A 16,784-nucleotide genomic window follows, 5' to 3' on the forward strand; every position below is an offset into this window, starting at 1 on the left:
CTTCAAAGAGGGAAAAAACGGGGACAAGCAAACTTCAATTCTTCTATGTCACGGAACGAGCACATCCCCAGCAGCCATATTAATTGATTAAACTTTAATGATAATCCGAGTTCAACCCAAATAAAGAGTCTGGTCAGGATGGATGGGAAATGATAAACATCGGCTTTAAAAATAGTCTGAGCTTCTTAAATGTTTGTGATTTCTGTCTCTATTGATTAAACATCCAGTTATTTTCATCGTCGGCACAAACAATACATTTCTACAACACAGCATGAAGACTTAACACTGGGTATTTTATATTCGGAGCTCGGAGCTGCTGCTTTCCACGATCCGTCATTAACCACTGTATGTAGAGGTCACCTTTAGCCCGGGCGACCGGGTTATTAATGGCAATAAGGAAATGGCAAAGATGAGTGGAATGCAGACAGGAACTCTGAGCTTTTGTACATCTCAGAGATGAGTCCTTGACAGTAGACGCCCATATTTATGAAGGAATTCTTTTGGATCAATGAACAGCCCCTTTGCAGTCTCTCTGATGTCTTTTTAATCATCCCAACATTATTTTCTCTGCACGCAACTCAGTATCAAAAATTTATCGAAACTTTTTTCTGCTCTCCTTTTGCTTGCCCATTGATATTCTCCTCTGCAGGTTTGCATCTACCTCTGCAGACTTCCATAAAGGTCATCGGAGCTTTGCCGAGAGGCCGCCTGATCGTTGGAGACAAAGACGAAGACAAGAGAGTAGTGGTGGACGTCCGCACTGATGCTCATCACCGGAGCACAACTCACCAGATATTCATGTCAGGCTGCAGCAAGGAGTTGATGCGGTTCACTATCCAGCTGAAGAGGCGTCCGTACAAGGCCTTGGACATGGCGTCTCGCACGTCCGTGGCTTTGTCCACAGTGTTGGTGCGGATGATGGTCTCACCTCTGGTGACCACGCACTGAGAGGTCAGCGCCTCCTGGAGCTCCTCAGGGCCGATGCTCAGGAGAGACGCAGCTAGGAAAGAGGGATCAGAACATTTGTTTGATAATGAAGATCTTGTTTGCGTCTTTACATTTGGTTGCAGCTTTCTTCCTGAAACTGTTAAAGTGATCACCAGTAATTGTGCCACAGTAAGTAAAGACCTGTGGCAGCGACCCAAAGAGCTGATTATCTGTTTATTCAAGGTTCAGTGAAGCTCGACTCAGAACTCCTTTTAGTAGAGAGATGTAAGTGGAAAGTGATTCTGTGCTTTTAGATGCATTATGGTTTTACCTGCACTCAAAAAGTTGTTTCCTTTAATTAAAAAGATGTTAAAAGCTGAGATGAACCATTGTTTGGTTTTGTGTTTTGTGTGTAAAATTGCCAAGCCCACACAGACTCCCAATCAATAATGAATCATGTATCACAAAAGAGCGTAAACTATTACACAATATAACACAATATAACCCCGACTTTTAAACATGTGTCTTTCATTCCTCCTCTCCCACGCGCTGCAGATAAAATCCACCACTAAAAGGTTTGATTCTTAAAGCATAAAATCATTAAAACCAGAAAATATGTTAGGACAGATTCCATAAAACATCACACGAGTAAAGCATGAAAAATAGACTCTCTCTTTTAATCTCACCTAAATCACATAAAAGTCTCTGTCCTCTCTGGGGAGACCATTAAAACTCTTTGGTCCCATGTTGAAAAGAAGGTTATTACGTAACAACTCACCGTTCTCTAAGGCCTCTGAGTTTGGTACTTCGCTCTTATCAGTCTGGTGTTGGGACGTGATGGCTGCAAATTCAATATTGCCTGTGTTCAAAATGGCTGAGAGAATTCTGTAGACAGAGTTGACTTCCTAAAGAACAAAAGAACAACACATTAATTTACATAGAACCAAATGGATCCACAGATGAAAGCAGTGTAGAGCATTTAGTTGAATATTTAACCACCTCTTCGGTAAAACCAATGTTCCGGAAGCACTCCTGGATTGCGTCAAACTGCTCCGTGTACAGTTTGCTCGACACGATGTCTTGCATGACTTTGCAGTGCTGGTTGTCTATGTACCTGCAGAAGCATATAATGTTAGTTTCCACGATGGGAAGTGAAAGACAACAGGATTTCAATGAGAGAAGTTGCAGCACCTACCTGGGAGGTGTCTTGTCCGGAAGCCTGTAGGTTTTCAGCTTGTCTTGGTGGTAAAGTCCGGCGTATATGTAATAAAATATGTGGAAGTTTTTCTCCCACCTGGAGGAAAGGAAACAGAGTTGTCAGAAATATGACGTGTGCAAATCCAACAAGATGGAGGCTGCGCGGTACACACATGGCCTGTTTGATGACCCTCGACTTCTCCAGCAGATACTCGGATATCTTGGCTCCGATCACGGCTCCCGTCGGCGTGAACTTCATCTCCAGGTACTTCCCAAAGCGACTGGAGTTGTCATTGATGGCTGTGCAGGCATTTCCAAAGGCCTCCACCAGGGGGTTCACCTGTAATATCTTTTCACGCAGCGTCCGATTGTTCGCCTGGAAACAAAAACACATTTCTTTAATGAAAGCTGTGATGTGATTGGTTGATGAGGTTTATGCTGTATTCAACAGAAACAATGTCAGATTTAACCACAACAGAATGACCCCACTGCTGTACCTTTCCCAAGAAGGTCAGATGTTGAACAATTAAATGAGCGCTCTCTGTTTTTCCAGCACCACTCTCCCCACTGATTATGATGCACTAAAAAAAAAGAGAATACAAATGGGGTGACAAAAATATTTACAGTACAGAAAACACACTATTTAACCAAGAAAAACGTATTATATATTGCTTTCAATAGTCTTCTTTAAAGTTTTCATCTTCATCATCCCTATATTTCTACAGAATACCTGGTCTTTGCAGAACGACACCATGCCTTGGTACGCTGCATCTGCAGTGGCAAAGATGTGTGGAGGGTTGTTGGCCCGCTTCACACCATGATACAGCTTAGAGAACTGAGGAAATACACATGGATACATAGTAATATACAATATGCTTTTGACTTCTAAATAATTCCCCCCCAAAAAAAACATATTAACATGAAAATATCTGTTAAAAGTAATTTTTACACATAATCTATACACTCACACATTAACATGTTTGTGTTTCTCTGTCAAACACAATTTTCAGTTTACAGATGATGTTTTCTTGTGATAGGAAAATCTCCCAAAACGAAGATGAGGAATGTAACAAGAGACAAAAATGTGGGAAATTACAATTAGGTTTTTAAAAAGAAACTTAAAAATGGTCAATTACACAATGTTTTTATTGAAAGAAGTGTTTTTAAAGTCTGATTCAAGGCCAGATTTTCACATTGTTTATAGTACACATCCAACAATCAGCTACACTATTAAAAAGGTAATTTTTTTAATTTGATTTATTCTTCCTTAGACCTCTAATTTACTGAAACTACACAAAACGAATTAAATCAGTTGACTGATAGTTCAGAATGACCTCTTGACAAACATGCCACAGACACACTCATATCAGTATATTATAGTATATCAGTCATAGTATATTATGTACGCCCACTACAATAGGACCAATGGCAATGAATCAATCATAATTTCCATGAGAAACCGCTGGGAACATTTGTGTGATTGGTCGAAAGCCAACCTGGGGAGAGTAGATGCTGAGATTCTGGAAAGGGTTGAGAGCGATGAGGATGTCACCAACGTAGGTGTACACCTGCAGCTCATCAAACCTCTTTTGGAGATGGCTGATGATTGTCTCCTGCACACAAGAAGAAGAAGAAAATACATTGCATCAGGAACATTATACCTTGGGCCGATCAATGCACGATGAGATAAACATGTTAAATCTTACCTCATCTAAGAACTCCAGGTTTACCAGATCATCATCGGGGCAGCTCTCTATTATGAGGGTTTTACGAGTATTGATCCGCTCGTGCCTGTAAGAAGCCAAGGACATGATAATGCCTCAGTAAAGTAACCACCAGATGAGAGGTGGTGGTTTGACTGGCTGGATGTGAGACCCAGTCTCTTCCCTTGTTTGTGTGAAGCCCTTAAAGCCTGATCCCAGGGGACACATCTCCAACTATCAGAGGCTGTGATTGCACTTCATCTGTGTTTTGACCGATCACTATCCAACGAGCCCCAGGGGGCAGAGGTCAACCACCAGCTGGTTCTGTGGGGCTGCAGCAAACCCCAGGGGAGAGTGTGAGAGAAATAGTCTGTGAGGGCTTTATGTGCCTGTATACATGTTGTGTATGCGCAGCACATAGTAATGTACTGTCCACAACCAACCCTGTCTATGAATCGATTCTACCACCCTGTATTTTCCATGAAGCCAAATCAAAAATTGTAATGTGTTTTTATTCAGTGGTGTGTAATTGACCACTTGATGAAGTTACAATGGGTTGAAAATATACTTTTACAAGGCTAAGTTTAAACTTCACACAGTTATGTATTTATCCATGGTTTAAAAAAAAAAGTCCCCAACAAATATGCTATTGCGTATTGTTGATGTGTGTTTATTAAAAACAAACTATATATGTATATATGTATGTATACTAATCAGTTTTTTTTTTTTAAGTATCCTAAATTGATGCTGAGTGTCACACAGGGCAGTGGTGACAAGTGGTATAGGTAATGGATGGATGGATGGATGAGAGGATGAGAGAATGGAAGGATGGATGTGAGGAGGAATGGATGGATGGATGAGAGGATAAATGGATGGATGGATGGATAAGTGTCATCGAGTAGCACAAACATGTTGTCAAAATAGTTTTTTACTTTTTTATTGGATTTGCAGTCAATAAGAAAAATACAGAATAACACCACCTTTTTCTAAAATTGATGAAAATCCTTTTGGTTACTTCTCGATCTCCAAAACATTAAATAAAAATCGAAATCACAAGATGTATCTATATTCTATTACAATAAATAATCAATCACAGTATATAAATAAAGATATTCATGCTTCAGGTCATGAACTGTTTCCTCCTCTGCCTTTGTATTCATCCTGTATTCTGAATATAATGGAATTACTCAACATCTGCTCCCGATGAAGTGACTGTCATCATCATGTCCCTTTGGAGAAGGACTTGGGACCTGTGGCCTCTACCTCCCTCTCTCCTGCTTTGAAGTGAATCACACTATTCCACCTACGGCAGCCACTTTTAAGTTCCCTATGTCTTTATTCTTATCTGAAGTCATTGTGCGCTGATCTGTGGCATGAGAGACTAAACCAGGCGAGCCCAGTTCTCGCCCTACAAGCTCCTAATCCCATTATCCACTTTCACTGTGGACAGGAATTCGGGATCAGGCTCAGGCAGCGACTCTGCACACTCGCGGGAGTAAACAGAGCTGGCACAACATCAAGACTCTCAGTCAAGGGCAGGTTCAGCAAACTCCTTCATAATGAAGATTAAACATTGCCAACGTCAGTATATTTCTCCAGGAAATAACAGGAGGCGTTCTGTGCTGTCATTCACTGACATGAGAGTCATCATATCCTGTTTGACAATAAACTATCCATCCATCTATAACTAAGGAAAAACATATATAGCTAATTAAAAAACAGCAAATAGAGGAGTAATTCATTTTCAGGAGTAAATTAACCCAGAGAAAGTAATCCATTTACTCTATCACTGGTTTAATCAGACTGGTGGGAAAGTGCTTGGAATCAAAGACTTGTCCCCATCACACAGTTTTTCTCATCCACTGGCCTAAATAGCATTTATTAATCTAAGGTTAGTCAGCACAATCACTGCTTCTGAATTAGTCACACTCCCCTAACTTCTCTTTAATCACATACTGTAATGTCCATTACTGGCGCTCATCATCATCGTCTCTATGCTCGAGTGTAAGAAGATGAGACCCTGCCCCCTACTGGACAAAGAAAACACCAACACTGAGTCAGTGGCTATCTGCAGCAGCAGAGATGACGGCACACAAGTGAGGAAAATAAGCATCGCCACTGTTCTTCAAAGAGCCATTTTCTATTCCAAATTACATCTCAAAATAACTTACTTGGTTTTGGTTTTGCAGCCCAACTCTTGCTGCTCCTGGATGAGAGAAGCCAACTGCTGCCGGAGAGCCAGCTCTTTGCCGTGGGCCTGCTTGATGAAGGGATGCTCCAGGAGGTGGGTCACAGATGGACGTGCCTCGAAATCCTTTATCAGGCACCTTGAAACACACAAAAAACAACACACCGTTACTTCACCTCCACACTTACTGTCAGTCAGCGTCACACGTCACAAAACACACAGCTAAGTGCGGAGTCACCTGAACATTTTAGAAAGCTGATTTGTCTGGGTCAGCTCGGGCTGATGGTCACGCCAGCAGGGAGCAAGTGTTTTAAAGTCTGGGTCACTAATCTGTCGTTCTCTCTCTCTTCCAGTAACACATGGTCACTGTCACCATGGCCCCGAGTCCAAACAAGCCCTGCTGGGGCAAAGCGGTAAGTCCTATCTGTGATGTGCAGTGTTTGCCAATAGGTGATGTCACTTAGTGATACTGGCCGGCGGCAACACCTCAGCATCAGTTTGTCTTTGCTGCAAAGCCTCTCAAAATATTGACTGGGACAACAGCGAGCACTGAAAACCCAGAGCAACCCGTCCGTATTAAAACGGAAGTTATACAGCCTGAAATCCTCACCTGAGCTCAAGAAAGCATCAGTATCAATATTCCACATGTGCACTGTTCATTTGTTCAGCTAAAGACCTGAAGCATGTGACTGTGTGTGTGCAAAGAGCTACAACACCAACAACTGCAGGCGGAGGGAAGATAGGAGAAAAATACCAATCTAATTACGAGCACCTAATCTACACTCAAATTCTGTTTCTTTTATCAGTTTGTTCGGCTCTGGAAGTTAATTCCATGAATTCATTAGCACCAGGACATTAAGCAGAGGTTGCTGCTATTAGCAGGGCTGTGCTGCCGGGATGCTGCAAGGCGGGCCACTTTGTCACCGGAGTCGGCCCTTTGCCTGCAAATGTGCAGACACCGGTGATGGATTTATTATCCTGGACCCCCCCCCCCCCACCTTTCCACTTCTCCCAACACACACATGCAGACCTGACAGGTCTGAAAAGGCTTCAGAAACAGCCTGCAAACCTTGATAACATTGTCCAGCCTCCTCACATTGAACTCTGCTGGGCTTTGTTTGGGGAGATTAATTCTGATATGATATCAAACAATCCATTAACCCAGATTAGAGCTGCAACTCACACAGTATCCAATGAAAACCATTGCAATGACACTTTAGATGTGTAAAAACCAGTATCACTTAAATGTGTGTTGGCTGGTTTAGGAGGTAATATGCCTTGACGCTGTTTTGATTAATCAATATCTTTAGTGACGAGGCAGAGGGTCTGTTTGTTTTTTCTCAATTGCTCCCCTTTCACTTCAGCATGTGTTACACACTGACAAATAATTCTTGCCGGGCAAATTGAATTCTATTTTCTCATTATGGCGGAGGCTCACACACCTCTGCATAGCAGATATTACGGCTGTATATTGTGAGCAGCCATTACAGCCCCCCCCCCCCCCCCCCGACATTATTAGCTTTGCACAGTGGAGGCATCGAGAAGTTATCTGGGCCACAGATGGAGCTGATAACTCAGGTGAATTAGTTTGTTCCTCTGTGGCAGATTTACACAAATGAAAGTCAATGAACAGAAAGACAAGAGGGTTGATAAAATCTGGCTATAAAATATCAATTTCGATTCCGTCCATGTTTACATGCACCTTCCCGCCTGCTGATAACATACGATAGCTACTGTTAGGCTATCCCTGCTCAGGCTTCTTTTACAAATGTATGTTCTATGATTATATACTGAAGAAATTCTTTATAAAATAATATGGGTTATTCTTTATTCATTTTTGCAGATGCATATTAACAGGTAGGGGCACTAGTTAAAGTAAATGTTTTATTTAAAACATGTAGCTGTTAATACAAATGTAAAATGTTCCTCCTGTCTATTCCTATATAAATATATATATATATGCGTGTGTGTTTGTGTGTGTTTGTGTTTCTGTGTGTGTGTATCTATGCCCCCACACACATCTTACCCTAATATAATAATTACTAAGAGAACTCTTGATAATAATAATAATTATTAAATTATTAAAATCCTTCCATCCATTTATACATATCAATATATAAAGAATTAACATTCTGCCTCAGTTCTTCAGAAAGGGTAAAACAGTCTTTTCGGAACATTACGTTTCTCCATTAACTGTGTGTTTTCACGACAGTTTTAGTGTGTAATTAGATAAGTAAAGTTTATTTAGTATAGCACTTTTCCCAGAGCAAAGTCACAAAGTGCTTCACATGAATAAAATAACACCATAAATGGAGTAATAAACAATAACTGCATGCATTAAAAGACAATTAAAATGCAGGGTTTCAACTATAAGGCGCCAGGTGAGACAAAGGCCTATGGGTATTCACTTGTCTTTTGAAAGGCTTTAAGAGAGGCTTGGGAAGTAACGGCTTTTTTCTTAAGACTAAAGTCTGAAGACAGAGAGAGGACGAAGGCTGACAACTTAACGAAGTTAGAGGAGACTTACTGTCCGATGAAATGACAGAAACTCCTGCACCACTGTTCTGGATTTCGTAAAGTTGGGGAGGGATTTCTGAAACAAAAAACCACAACATGAAAAAGTCAGCACAGTGTGTGAAAAACTGAATTCATCAGAAGCGTATAAACGACACCATCAGTGCTGCAAATTAAAGACTTGTCTCCTGAGTTCTGCTGACCAACGATCAGCAGCAGGCGGAGAGGGCCCGTGGAGACTCCTGTGAGAGCCGCTGGTCTGAGGAGGAGCTGGTCGGGCTCCAGGTCTCTGGCAGCCACAGAAAAAAGTGACAAATGATAACAGCTCCTCCACTGTCTGGCAGCAAGCATCTGCCGTTGGGAGCCAAAAGTTATGGGAGCTAGTTATACCTCTGTCAGCAGCATTTACGGAGGCCATCCATAATGAGGCTAACGCTTTTCAAGTGCACAGGATGACAGGAGGCAGGTCTGTATGAGGAGCCAAGGCTGGACGGGCCTGAGTACAGTCATCTGCACGGGGAGCTGACAGCTGGAGGCTGAACCTTTTATCACTGTCAGGGAAACAGTGACACGCCCGGCGAAGATATTTATTAACCGCTTTAATTAGCTCACGCATGTTGGTCCACAGAGCCGTCAATCCATCAAACACAACATGAGTTCGGATTTAAAACATTTGAAACTCCTTCACAAACAAACCAGAGTGAGACGCTACGCTACACATAAAACCACTACGATATATTCAACGTCTGTTTTCCATCTCTTTGAAAAGGGATGGGAGGATGTTGGGGCACGGAGTCTGTCATGTTACGCAGCACTAAGTTGGTGGAGTCTTTGATAAGGATTCAGGCAGCCAATCCTTTCCAAAGTGCAGATCAAAGCCTCTGACTGACTGCTTCAATGCAACCTCTAATATGAGCCTGAAGACACGTTCTCGCCTTGATGTTGTACCACACTGCTTATACATTACAGAGTCAATATAGCAGCACGGCTGATAACACCGTCAACTGTGCTCATTGTGCTTAGCAAATTCAGGCATCCCCCCCCCCCCCCCCCTTCCACCATTTGTGAGAGGGCTGGCTCATATTGTAAACACAAATGGCTTATTCCAATCTAGGTCCAGGCAGCGCTCGTACTGTCAGACGTTCCTCACAGTGGATTGAGGCAAAAAAAAAAAAAATCACAGAGGTGTCAAAAGCGTTTGACGCCTGTTACTAAGCCATGAAGGAAGACAAAAATCAGCCCCATGCAGCTGGATTTATAATTCTGCTTTCCATATGATGTTTGAATATTCCAGTTTTTCACTCAAGCAATTCTCCAGTTTGAAATGTACATTTGTCTTTGATACTTTGTGATCAAGTCTTTAGAGCCAGACTGATGTGGATTACTGCACACCTCTGCCGGGGTCCCCTTGTGAAACTGACCAACCCCCGAAATATGTCTGAAGGTTTTCATCAAGATCCACACATAATTATTTCCGCCCGATCTCACAACGTTAAAGAAATCCAATGCAGACCTGATCTAGATCTACATCAAAATTGGTCATGCCCCACCTCTCCATAAAAATTTGATGGAAATCGGTGGATTTATTCTGAGTAATCCTATTAACGAACAAACAAACAAACAAAAACAAATCTACAAAATGAGAACAACCTACTTGGCAGAGGTAGAAAATTGGCATCATTCCAAAGATGATGATATCAAACCCTTATGATGAAGTTTTATGATTGAACCTTGATATCTTACAGTTTATCCATAAACTATATTGTTAATATCTATAAATACAAGAAACACCAATATAATCAAATATATAGAACTTAAAGATAATATAAGTAAAGTATAAATATAAATGCAAATCTTTTCTGCATTGTATGAAATGCAATTCTGTGAAATAAAAACCTTGTTAATATCCGTGAAATTACCAATTTATAGGCCAACCAATAAATCAGTTAGGCTCTACTTAAAATCTTTCCCTAAAGCTCTCTGTGCTGTAAATTTAAACTTTAAAACTGTACAATTATTATAAACGCCAATACAAATCGGAAATGATCTGTTTCTGTATCACATATCCACGGTTTACATCATCTAGAATGGAAATCATGAAAACTCTGAAGGTGATTAATGTTTCAAAAGAACAGGCACCAATACTGAGGTGTTCTCGCAAATGTAAAAGTGGCACAAAGATAAATCTACATTTGCTGTAAAACTATCTTAAAGCTGCCTTGCATAACCTTGCTGATGCAGAATTGATTCTGATAGAATTTGAGGAGAATAAAGAGTATACGCTTGAATTCACTTACAGGATTCATGCATTTCTTTGACTTACTGTAGAGGGCATTGGTTTCTGAAAGCAGAAACACCGTGGCCTTTAGACAAGGTAGTGAGGGCCCAAAATGAAGACCTATCCAGTGAATAGACCCCCCGCTTAAAATCTCAACTCATCCATCACCTGAGCCGGAGCACTGGCACTTCTTCGAGCACACATGCATGAGCACGGAGAACTGCTGCCACATTTATCATGTCTGTGGCGGACACATCACCGAAATGCAGCAGCTCTCCGAACACTGCACATAGCAGTAAAATAAGTGCATCAAAGAAGGAGATGATACAGTAAATGTTAAAATCATCCAACCAGCCAGAAACCTCTGGACATGGGTCAGGACTGGATCAGAGTCTGATGATGACGATGATGTGGTTTCATACCTTTATTCAAAGACACTTATTTTACACATAAAATGTGCAAAATCAATTCCGTTATTTTAGATAGTGTCTGGTTTTTACAGTTATGAGGGATTTGATGAGCTAAACGTTTGCAGGGCTCCCACAGTTTCCAAATGAGCGTACTTCTGACACTCAACTGTGACAGACATCGAAATCATCCAAATGTACTAGAATGGAACTCAGTCGAGCGCAAACCTCCATCAAATCCCAACAGTCCCAGTATGAAACCACATTCCAATTCATTAGATCTGGATTTGTATGTGGATCTGCACCAAATTGCACACACTCATGAACATCAGTCCCCTAAATTAGGGAATTTTATTCATCAAGATCCATGAATTATTTTCTGAGAAATCAACGACAATGTTGAAAAATGCTCTCACGATGTTTAAGAAAGTTAAAGAAAATCCTTGATCCGTAGAAAATGTTATAGGTTTTATGCCTCATCCTTCCACAAAATTTGATTTCATAGATATTGGTTAAGTAGATTTAGCGTAATCCTGCTCACTAACAACGGTAAAAAGACTTTTACTTTCCTCGACGGATCCAGGATACTCGGGTTAATCTAACGTCAGGACTTCATGGAGCCATGGTAGGTAAGTTGATCGGTCAGATCACAAATTTGATCAAGACATATTTCAAGAACTATTTGGACAAAAACCTAATTGTGGATGATGTTAGTATCAAAGTAATGAACTCTAAGACCTTTGGTGAATACCTCTCCTGTGGTGCATTTAAAGTCACAACATGAATTACCTACATTACCCACAAAATGGATCTGCACAAAACTCTGGACAGATATTCATGGTCCCCGGAGGATGAATCCTCATGACTTTTCAGTCTTTTCCCTCTACCGCCACCTTGAGTTTTTACAGTTGTGATCATGAGTGAAACAACATTGATATCCCTGTCCCTCACCAGGTCTGGGTTCCTCTCCCTGAGCCTCATGATTTGATGTGATTAGCCTCTGTTTCCTCTGACACGCCATCATTTACTCCTCCCTCACCCGTTCTCTGCCTCCGCTCTGACAGATACGACTGCCATTAAATATGTGGCCGGTATCTGCGGGCGATCTAGCCGATAAATGCAACCTTGGGTGTCTTTGCCAATCGCCTCTAACCTTTACAGCGCATTTTACACACACTTTGGTTTAACGTTACATTGGACACTCCGGGGCCGTGCCGAGTAAAGAACATCGGTTCAAGCAATTAACCTTCGCACATATTAAGTATCGCACGCCCCCTTTTGTCTTGAGTGTCTGTAATTAATTTTGCAGTTGATGATTTTACAACTTTGCCCTCTGACACGCTCCATTACCTCCATTCATGGTCACCATGGACATCGCATACCTGTCGAACACGCTGTAACACCTTCAATTAATTTTGATCACAACAAAGAGTGGAAAAAAAACCTTTGATTCATCAAGAGAACCGAAGTTACAACACCAAAAAGACTAGAATGATCTACCTGAGGTTTAAACGCATGCCTAGGTGGACAGTGTGTCACAACTCATCAGGCATCGGATATTTCTGAAGCACAAACAGACCACGCACCAAGGTGACCCTAATTCATGGAGCTCATCAGCGTCCCCTCTGACAGATCTCAGAGCTGCTCTTATCATTTATAGCTGCTGGGACAAGAAGCCTTTCCACCCGTGCATGATTCCACTTGCACATCCAAATCTGGGACATAATGGTTCTCTGCTGCTGCTGCTGCTGCTGCTTCAGTCACTCTGTATGTTGATATTGTCCTCGCCAGGAAAAATGAAATCTGAGGCCTGACAAGACAGACTGACTTTCTCTTTTGTGTAGCAGACAATAAGGAAGTAGTCGCACTACAGAGGGCTGACTACACAATACGAGAACATATAAGGAAGATGAATAACACTACCTGCAGGTATGGGAGTATTTTACTGTCTCAGTCTGTTTCAGAAGAAGAGGAAGGATAAGGTGGATGATACGCACAAGATTAACAACATGCCAGTGAAACCTTTAGCCTGGAAACATGCAACTGTAAAATATCTGAATAATGAAAATGCTTATTGCATGTTTTAGTGCTTATATGGATTTCAAATAGCATATGCTACCCAAGGACAATACTTCAGACAAGGCTCCCCTGGCAATGGTTTGTGACGTATTAAATAAAAAAATCTAAATGTCGAACTTTGCGATCATCAAAACCTGGTGAAGATGAATCTCTTTGATTCAATCGTGAATCACTGTCGCTGCCACTAAAGACCCAAAGGTGAGACGCATTTCCATACTTAGGTAGTAATTCAGACAGGAGTCATAATTTACGGCACGTTTTCCTGTGGTCTGGTCTGCCAAGCCGCGGTGATGAGAAAATATATTTGAGATAAACGACATGTTAACAGAATCATTTCATGGTTCAACACATTCCCTGTGATTTACACCGCCACTGAAGAGCCTTTTAAAAGGTCCCGATTCACACACAAGAGGGCAGAATATCTATTTTGAGTGGGACAGAGATGGAGAAATGTCAGCCAGAGATATACGTCTGATTCTGTTAACATCCTAGTTATCCCCAAAGTCAAAGACACTAACAGATCTGCAGTAATGAAACAGGATTGGACATTGACAAGGGCAAACGCATATGTCCCCTCCTATTATGTCTGCCGATAAGGAAACATGCCTGACAGAAACCACTCATCCAGATCCAGGTTACTTAGGGTTACAATCTCTAAGCTACAATATCTCTCCCCACCCAAATAAATGTTGTTACGTGCATCCCTGAGAAAAACTCATCCCTCTGCATCCTGCTTCTCACCATCCCCTTTCCCTGTAATCATCCTGAATTCTGGTTAAACTGGGGTGCTGATGAAATACTGCACCGGCTCCCATAACTCCTGTCCCACGAGCCGCCCCGCGTTCCTCCCCTGGCTTGGCAGGGAGGAGATAACATTGTGACGGGGAGGAGATGACAGCCTCATCTCAGTGTGAATGGAGCTCATCAACAATGCAAATTGCAATCAGAAGGGCATATCTCCACCTAACTGAGAGATAATTGCGCGATTGTGCTGATAACAAAAGGTCAACCGCGTGCAGCCACTAAGCTCTCAAATGATTATCACACGCACACACCACGTCTCCAGCAGGGAATATTTCTACAGATTAATCACTGAATTGATTTAAAGCAATACAGCAAGACAATATTCTACAGCATTTTTTTTTATGATAAATATTTTTAAACACTGATTATTCAGCAGATGCTTCCTTTCATGTAAGAAATAATGGAAAAATATAAAGATGAAATAGCAACAAAAACCACGGATGAAACCACAGAGATCCAGTTCCAATTTCAAGGAAATAAAAAATAAATGTCAATTTGAAAAAAGCTAATGTCGTTTACCCCTTTATCACCTTTGCAGTCAAATTCAGTTTGTCATTGTCCTCCTCTTACTGAAAGAGATGGAACTGTATGTGTGTGTCCTTGTGTGGGCTGCCTGCAGCTGTGTGGCAGGAGCGCCCCCTGGTGGACTCACCGTGGGATCTTGAAGAGGGCTTTGACTGGATGCATCTCAGCCAGGGGGGGGTCTCCGTCTGCCAGCTCGATGGCGGTGATGCCGAGGGACCACACGTCACAGCGGGCGTCGTAGGAGTAATCATACTGCTGTTCACAGGCTATGACCTGGCAACACATTTCATATTCACCGTCACCGAGTCCAAATATACAGGTTTTCATCAAAGCACGTTCGGAAATGTGCCAGTAAGGTGACATTAGCAGATTTTACCAAAACATTTGGTATGTCAATAAAGCACTTTAATAACACAGCCTTAGAGAGGCCACCTGATCGTTTAAAGAAAGGCTCATAAATCTGAATGTCTCTTCTTCTCTCCTACTGTAAGACAAGAATCTGGCAGAGTTACATGCATCTATATTTATGGACTATTTAAAACACCGAGAGATGGGTCAGTTCACTGGGTCTGGTATGAGCTTCTCCCTCCACAGTCGATAATTATGACAGACACTACGTTCTAAAGCCGAGTTTATTCTAATTGCCCATGAGGTGCCTCTCCCCGCCGACCCAATCACCGCACCTCATTCCTGCCACAGAGTCAGCCGAGGGGCCACAGACTCCCGGGCTATTAACCTTGAGGCGACCTCGAGAGCTGTGCCCATGGAGGGGAATACACAATGACACAGGGGAGAGCCACAGGGAAATAACCCAGGCTCTCCTCCCTCTCTCTTTCCTCTCTTTGTATCACATGAGAACAGACTTTGTTCCATTAAGCTCCGAGACACTGTGGCTATTTCACTGCTGCATTACCAGAGAGGAGCGTTTGCGTTGAGTATAGACTCTGACCTCAGGAGCCATCCAGAACGGAGTGCCCACTGAAGTGTTCCTCCGCAGCCGTGCACTGGTCAGTTGAGCTGAAACACCTGGACAAAAATAAAATAAATTAACATTAAATCAAGTCTAATGATAATCCAGATTTAGATATTAAGTATTTCTATCAATGTGAAATTACTGTGAATAAAAATAGAATTTATAGCAGAGACTAAGCGTTCGAATTAATCAATAAATCCTGGCGTCTAATTTACTATGGCAACCTGCCGAGCAGTAATAATAATGGGCTATAATCATTTCAAATTATGTGGGACAGATTTTTATCAGCATGGGTCCACTTCGTCTCCGCTACACAGAGGACATAAACTTGCCTGGGGGTGACTCAAAGTCATTTGCCATAACAGTTTTCTTTTAATATGCAAAGGATCAAATAATGCAATTTAAATGAGCAATAATAGCCTTGGGTCCAGGCCACAGTCCGTGGAATAACTGGAATAACCACCTCACGGGGTCGTGTGCCTCCACCAAGCAGTTAAGAAAAATGATCCTAATCTCCCCTTCTGCTCCAAAGGTATGACTCTGAAGAATGGTCATATAGTTTTTTTAGAAAACATCATGAAGTTGAAGTTTGATATGTTTTCATCTGCCTTTGTTGGTCTGTTAGTAGGATTGTGCAAAAACTACAGGATGTATTACTACAAAACCTGGTGGAAAGATGTGGTCAATGAAGAACTCATTAAATTTAGCTGTGGATCCAGATAAGGGACAAATCCAGGATCCTATTTTTAGTTTCTTTAAGTTTAAGATAAGACTGATACCCAGGGATTCATTCATGGATCTTAAAAAACAAAAATATCAATCATGTTTAGGGGTCTGATGTTTATGAGGCACTGACAGAGGTATGTGCTCCACTGAGTGACATTCTAGATTCTAGTAAGGATAATTTTATCCTTTTAGATATTTGTCTTAAATTTTGTCATGTGAATTCTTGATTTATGACCAGAATCCTGCTCTGAGGTCAGAGTAACCTTTTCGTTTTGTAACCAAATTCAAATCAGTTCATCCTGGAATTGAACTGGATGTTTGTAGATGTAGTGAATTATGCTCCATGTGTCGACCAAACTCATAAAGAGATGTAGTGCTGAGCGAAGGACTGGAATGCGTGAAGCACTTTAAACGATTAGTCCTGTGCTTGTGTTCCTCTCCCGTGCTGCTGACACTTCCCACA

At 41.7% G+C, this 16,784-nt stretch overlaps 1 protein-coding gene across 1 annotated transcript in view; it reads right to left on the reverse strand.

Moving 5' to 3' along the window:
• The window catches only part of myo3b (myosin IIIB), a 58,905-nt gene that overhangs the window by 37,950 nt on the left and 4,171 nt on the right, over positions 1-16,784 (reverse strand). The window contains exons 5-17 of the mRNA XM_053440246.1: positions 15,572-15,648; positions 14,750-14,895; positions 8,543-8,608; positions 5,999-6,154; positions 3,831-3,915; positions 3,621-3,737; positions 2,855-2,959; positions 2,622-2,705; positions 2,298-2,500; positions 2,123-2,221; positions 1,927-2,041; positions 1,706-1,832; positions 790-1,000 (exon numbers count right to left, since the gene is read on the reverse strand). Of these exons, the coding sequence (XP_053296221.1) occupies positions 790-1,000; positions 1,706-1,832; positions 1,927-2,041; positions 2,123-2,221; positions 2,298-2,500; positions 2,622-2,705; positions 2,855-2,959; positions 3,621-3,737; positions 3,831-3,915; positions 5,999-6,154; positions 8,543-8,608; positions 14,750-14,895; positions 15,572-15,648 (1,591 nt within the window). The remainder of the gene's footprint in view (positions 1-789; positions 1,001-1,705; positions 1,833-1,926; positions 2,042-2,122; positions 2,222-2,297; positions 2,501-2,621; positions 2,706-2,854; positions 2,960-3,620; positions 3,738-3,830; positions 3,916-5,998; positions 6,155-8,542; positions 8,609-14,749; positions 14,896-15,571; positions 15,649-16,784) is intronic.

The sequence above is a fragment of the Pleuronectes platessa genome, chromosome 14 (genome assembly GCF_947347685.1).
Source record: "Pleuronectes platessa chromosome 14, fPlePla1.1, whole genome shotgun sequence".
Taxonomy (NCBI): domain Eukaryota; kingdom Metazoa; phylum Chordata; class Actinopteri; order Pleuronectiformes; family Pleuronectidae; genus Pleuronectes; species Pleuronectes platessa.